Source organism: Eptatretus burgeri, chromosome 16 (genome assembly GCF_056783735.1).
Source record: "Eptatretus burgeri isolate ZD-2024b chromosome 16, Ebu_testis_v1, whole genome shotgun sequence".
Taxonomy (NCBI): Eukaryota; Metazoa; Chordata; class Myxini; order Myxiniformes; family Myxinidae; genus Eptatretus; species Eptatretus burgeri.
The window spans coordinates 900173-906783 of record NC_140976.1 but is presented as its reverse complement, the minus strand read 5'-3'; the positions used below and the strand labels follow the sequence as shown (position 1 = coordinate 906783).

Below are 6611 nucleotides of genomic sequence, written 5' to 3'. Positions count from 1 at the left end.
GTAGTCTCCGTGCCAGCTCAAGTGGCACACGCAATGAGCACAACGAATGGATGGATGAACACAAACACGGTGCACGGGCTGCCACTGCAGGCCCGTGTTGTAGCTGCCAACAGGGCAGTTCTTGCAGCTTGCAAACTGTTGCTTTCAGATCCTGGCGCACATGGAAATGAACAGGGGGGGGCAAAGCAAAAATTGAACGGGGCTGGTGAACATGGGCAGTGGGCATGGCATGGCAAAGGCAGCAGGCAAACACAGCCCGCAGAAGAAGGCCGCTGCAGGCAAACACAGCCGGCAGAAGAAGACCGTTGCAGGCAAACACAGCCGGCAGATGAACTGGCCGGCACAGGCCTCGAAGAAAAACAGCCAGCAGATGAACTGGCCGGCACAGGCCTTGCAGCACACAGCTGCCGATGAACTTGGCCGGCCTCCGCCTTGAAGCAAAACACGGCCAGCCGATGAAGTGGCCAGCCTTTGCCGTTCAGTGGAGGTTGGTGGAGGGAGTGCGGTGGTGCTGGCCACTTGGAAGGCGGGCTCGGACCTACCTACCTGTCTCCCTCCCAACCTATCGCCTTTGCCTGTCACTGTACATACCCACTCCCTTAATTTGTGAAAAACCAACTTAGCCCCAACTTATTTTTTTTGTTTGTTTTTATTTTTACTTCCCCACTATAAATCGTCCCCTAACCCCCTTTATCGTCCTTGTTCGGCTAACCTATCCTGTCACCTAGCCTACTCCCAACCCCTACGTTCCCTTCCCGGAGGGGAATAAGGGAGAGCTAACGTCCTGTGTCGAGGCCCAACTCAAGCCTCAGAATGGCCTCCCCAGAGTTCGGCGATCTAACCCAAAGTGGGTCCAGCGGCCCACAACGACAGCGAGGGGATGGATGGTGCGGAGGGGTACATCTCCTAATCTACCCTAACCATTTAACAGTTAAACTACCCCGGGGCTTTCAACAAGCGCCTCTCGCTTAAACTATTGGTTCTAACAACCCAGATTCCCGTCGCCTGTGTTGGTGTCCTTACAATTTCGGGCCTCGCCCCCCAATTTTCTCTCCGTGCCCTCACACGGTCTCCTGGCTGGGACACGTGGCTCCCTTTGGCAGGCACGACCCTCTGCCGAATCTCCCGCTATGGCACCCCCGGGCACTACACTGCCTCCGAGCCTACCAGCTCCGTAACACCGGGGAGTGCCCCCCATGGCACCTCCCCTGAAACGCACACGTGGCAGGCCGGCCTCCCGGGTCCCTTTCCGAGGGTCACCCGTGCCCACTACACTGCCCACGCGGCTAATGGCGCCCCGGGCCCCCGCACCAAGCAGGCGCACCCGTGCCCACTACTCTATCCCGGCCCCCCATGGGCCCTTGGCCTACCGCGGCCGACTAGCCTGGTGCCCGGGGTACCCACTCAGCGATACTCACCTTTCGCAGCCACGCTCCCAAGCCCGTCAACAGGGCTCCTGCACCCCTCCAAATGGGTCTCGAGCCTACTTTCCCACCAACAACAAAACGACCTCCATTTTTCAATTTGACTAACCCAGCTAACTCACTCTACACTGACCCCGGGGTCCCTTGGGTGGGAGTCACTCCTCCCCCCAATCACTCATCGCACCATGCATTCCCCATTCACTCTACACACACAGACCCGCTGGCCTCACTCACTCACCAAGCACATGCTTCCACTTCACTCACCAACTCTCCAACACACACACCGCTGAACTCTGCCATCCTTCTAACTGCACCCCCTAACTAACTCGTGCTCCCACGTCGTCCCTTAAACTAGTAGCACGTTCCTTTTAACACTACGTAGCTAAACTACGTCCCCTCTACACATTCATAGTCTGTCACTGTCTCCAAATCATCATTTTATTTCCCAACCTAAATCTGGCTACAATCCCTCTAACTAATCCATTCCACGGACCCCATGAGGACTTACCCCTGCCCCATGAAGTCGGTCTAACTAAGCTAACCCTTCCCCCTAACTAGTTTTCATCCTGTGCCCAGGTAAGGGGGTCTTTCACCCCTTGCCCAGGAATCCTGTACACCCGAAAGTGAGGCTTGCTTTTTTTTTTTTCATGCGCAGCACCTGCGCGGCAACTCAGAGCTCGCACACTTTGCACCTGCCCGTGACGTCATGCAGCTGCACGTGTTCCTCGTCCCTCCTTGGACGGGACCATCCGGCAGAGATACCCCTCCTGCCGGATTCCAACCACACGTGCAGCCATGACGTCACCGTGCGCATATAAAAAAAAACACAAGCCACACGTCTCGAGGGGTTCCCCACGCGAACACATGTGCCCTGCCCGTTGGAGCTGAACACACACGATCGCGTGGAGAACCCGTCCGGTCCAAATCCATTTACCTGCCTAAACTTTGTCCGTCCGCGGGATCGGCAAATCCACCGCGTGCGTTTCCGGACCGGGACTTCACTCTCGCAAGCGAGCACGTGGCGGTCTCGTGCGTTGCACAGCACGAACCGCGTGCTCACTGCTGGGTGAACCCGGCACGGTCCCAGAAACAACTACAGCCGCTACTCGGCTTTCTCTCCTCTGTCGCCGTCTCCGTCGCCATTCCACACACGCATACCTGCGTGTCACGACGCACACAGTCCACACCATCACATTCACACGGGGAGACGCGGCTGCGTGCTCCCGCATGCCAACCGACATCTCCCTCTCATACCGCTCTCTCACACACACGGTCTCCCTGGCACACGGCGACCTTGCACACGGCCGTTCACTCACGCGTGCCTCACTACTCACACAAACCATACTACTCACACGTGGTGCTCCATTCACTCGCGCGGGGGCACTCACCCGCGGTGCCTCACCCATACACGCGAGGGCACTCAACCGCTGTGCCTCATCCACACACCGTGCCTCACTCATACACGCGGGGGCACTCACACACGCGGTCTCTTCCACACAACGTCCCTCACTCATACACGCGGGGGCACTCACCCGCGGTTCCTCACTCATACTGGCCGTTTCACTCACACACACGGCCTCTTCCACACACGGTGCCTCACCCACACACGCGGGGGCACTAACCCGCGGTGCCTCACTCACACTCCGTGCCTCATCCACACACGGCGTGCTGGGAAGCACGTACTCCGGCACCATCGCCACCACACCACTCACACGTGGTGCCTCACTCATACTGGCCGTTTCACTCACACACACGGCCTCACTCACACACGGTGCCCCATCCACACCCGGCGTGCTGGGAAGCACGCACTCTGGCACCATCGCCACCACACCACTCACACACGGGGTCGCTTCCACACACGGGGACGCACTCACGCCTTGCACCACACACACAGGGACAACTACACTGGGGATTCGTATCCCCACAAGGGTCTCCGGGGCCTCTATACCCCCCAAGCTCTCCGTGCACCCGTCCACAGCACTCGTCCCCTCAACCTCGCAAAACACGACCGAACTCACCTGGTCGTGACTCGCCTTAAGGGGGCATACTCCCTCCCCTCGTTCCTGGAGGAGGTCATCCAGCTGCTCACACCGGGTCCCCACACGCTCCGCGAGCTCACCCCCACTGTCCTCCACTACCTCTGTGTGTGTGTGTGCGTCACTTACATTGTCCAATTCACCCTCCATCTCCCGTGTCTCTGCCAACTCTTCACCCTTTACCTCCCTTGTCTCAACTATTATTTCTGTTGTCGTCACCTCGTGTCTCGTCTCACACGTTTTGGTCTCCCCATTTAATTTTTCCCTTTCGGTCATCGTCACGACCCTCGCCCAACACGTTCCACGAATTATTTTTTCACCCGCCTCCACCGCGGGCCTGTCAGCCGTTGCACCCCCACCCAGCTCGTTTGCTCCCACACGTGGAGTCGCCATTTTTATCTCCCCGGTCACGGCCTTCATGCCCGCCTGCAGGCTTCGGCCCATGTTCTGCGTCTCACCCCGCAGCTTTTTCATTTCTTCTTTCATGTTTGTTTCCATTCCGTTCATTTTTGTATCCATCTTTTCGTTTATTTGTTGTGTATTCGCATCCATCGTCGTTTTCACTTCATTTGTATTTGTATCCATCTTTTCATCCATTTTTTGTGTATTCGCATCCATCTTTTCGTTCATGCCTTTCATTTCGTTCTTCATATTCGCATCCATTTTTTCGATCATTTTCGCATTCATCTTTTCGTTCATTGCCGCCAGCATGGTGAATAGCTGGGCCATGTTGGATGCACTCAGCTGAGCCGTTTCGGCAAGGGTTGGGGAAGGGTCTTGGTGGAGAGGGGGGGGGGAGGTGTCATACACCGCGGCCGCTGCCGCACCCACCTCGGGCCCTGGGTTCAGTTGTGCGAGTCCGTGTTCCTGCACAATCAACATTTCCTGCTCGGGGATTCCATCCTGGACCATGGACTCTACATTATTACACATATACATTTCTAATACCCCCGGCTCCCGCTCGCCTTGAGACGCCATCTTGCTTCTCGTGAAGGGTTAATTTGCTCGCTCGTAATTTGGAGGGAATCGGGGGTCGCTTCTCTCACCCCTGGACCGATTCCCGTGAATTTCGCTGGAGACAGGAGAGCCTGTTGTCCCGCTCTCCAATACCAGTGCCGCGAGGAGGGCGATGAATTTGTATCCCACTCCTGACACCAGTGTTGCGGTCTTCGCGCCCGCCGGCGTGCGAACGGCCACGTAACTCGAATCGCGGCACGTCGCCCACCGGACGGACAATCCAGTCGTGACCCTCTCGGACTAACGCCGGGAACCAGTCACGGGTGGACCTTTCGGTCTCACCGCGATCGAGCCAATCAGCCCCCGCGTGGGATAGGGTTGCTCGCCAAATTCGAACTACCTAAGTACCCACGCGGAGGGTAGACCGGGCGATCGCACCTCGCCGCAGGTCGACTTCGGACACGGGCCACTTAAGCGACCCGTTCCGACTATCAGAATAACCGAGCGGTGTTATCGTCGACCTCGACGGTTCGATTAATTATCGGGCGTATTCAGCCCACTACCAACCCTTTACGTGAAGCAAGATGGGGATTCAATGGAGGAAAAGACGAAGCGAAGCGGGAGAACAGTTCAACAATAAAGCACATTTATTCTCGGCACACGGGAAGCACACAAATACAATTCCACCAAATGCACACAAAAAAAGAAAACACAATTCCATTTACACAAAAAGCAAACATAAAAGTGAAAACACAGTGCAGAGCTAATACCGACTACCGAGCACACGGCAACACTTACACAATTTTACTTCACAGACGGCGCCGACAACACATACCCAAAACCAAGGAAAAGAAATACCCTCAAGAATGAGGTAGGCCTGGGGCCGAGACCTGGTCGGGCCTACCCGTCTGGTGATGAGACGCGGAGCGGCGATGGCCCCGCAACCCGCGGGCCTCGTGGACAGTGCCTGGCAGGGGGTGGGAACGGGGCCCCCTTGGTCGCACTATCTCAGCGCGGGGGGAAAGAGGAGGGGGTTGCTGATGCTCGGGGTATAGAGGATCTTTATTATGTGCGCGACGAGCGTCTCCACCTCGGCCAGGTCGCGCTGCCGGCCTCCCAGGGGTGCAGCTCCCTGCACGACGCGAGCACCCCTCGTCCGCCCTCGCCGCCTCTCCACAGCTCGTCCCCTCCGTTCCGACTTCAACGCACACGACGAGCAGCTCCACCGCCCGCGAAGTCTTGACTCTCTGTTCCGACTCCTTCGCCTCGTTCCGACCTTTACGACTTGTTTGTGACTCCGACTCCCTCGTTCCGACTTTTACGACTCGTTCCGACCTTTACTACTCGTTCTGCTGACTCTTTCTCGTTCCCGTTCTGCTGACTCTCTCGTTCCTCTTGCGACTCCTTCGTTCCGACTTTTACGACTCCTTTGACTGACGAACACCGTCCTTTTATCCCCCCGTAACTTCGCCTTTGACCCCCTCCCTTTGACCTTTCACCTCGCTCCCCATTGGCCCGAGAAAAAGTGGGCGTGAAGGCTTTTTGATCCACAAATTTGCATATATCGATCGCCCTGGGGGCGGGGCCAATTCGCCCCTCGCTCACCGATTGGACGGCAAAAAGTGGGCGTGTGTCGTTTTCGATCCGTTTTTGAAGCAGAAAATCCGTGATTTTGTACACGCTGTTCAACGTGCGCCCTACACGAGTCCAGCATCGGTGCCCATGAGTGGCGCGAGATGACGGTGATGCGATGGTGGCGAGTTGTGACGGTAAAGGTCGTGGCGGTTGTGGTGAAGCGGTGGTTGTGGTCGGTGGTTGATGTTGTGGTTGTGATCATGGCGGTTGGTCCAAAATAAAGATAGTAAAAGAAAAACGGCTATCCTAAAGAGTCGCAGCACGTATAAATGACATGTATTCCCACTAGACAACGGGTTTGGGCCTAACTACACATGCACTTACCGAGATACCTCACCTAAGGGACCTGAATGGTGGTTTGCGAATCTGGTAACCACAACAATATATATATATATATATATATATATATATATATATATATATATATATATATATATATATATATATATATATATATATATATATATATATATATTGTTGCGGTATTCGCGCCCGCCGGCGTGCTGACGGCCACGTAACTCGAATCGCGGCACGTCGCCCACCGGACGGACAATCCAGT

At 56.0% G+C, this 6611-nt stretch overlaps 1 protein-coding gene across 3 annotated transcripts; it reads right to left on the bottom strand.

Annotated features, from left to right (window-relative positions):
- Positions 1 to 306: 306 nt before the first annotated feature.
- On the bottom strand, positions 307 to 6393 carry LOC147010300 (uncharacterized). Of its 3 annotated transcripts, none has more exons than XM_085860700.1 (2): positions 5753 to 6393; positions 307 to 5693 (listed from the first exon to the last, which is right to left on the bottom strand). In XM_085860700.1, exon 2 carries the CDS (start codon positions 4436 to 4438, stop codon positions 2423 to 2425), a length of 2016 nt encoding a protein of 671 aa, XP_085716826.1. In that variant the 5' UTR covers positions 4439 to 5693; positions 5753 to 6393; the 3' UTR covers positions 307 to 2422. The 3 variants fall into 3 exon arrangements, with proteins under 3 accessions (XP_085716826.1, XP_085716829.1, XP_085716828.1); XM_085860703.1 differs by having other exon boundaries at positions 5820 to 6393; XM_085860702.1 differs by having other exon boundaries at positions 307 to 5752; positions 5834 to 6393.
- Between the last annotated feature and the right edge of the window lie 218 nt (positions 6394 to 6611).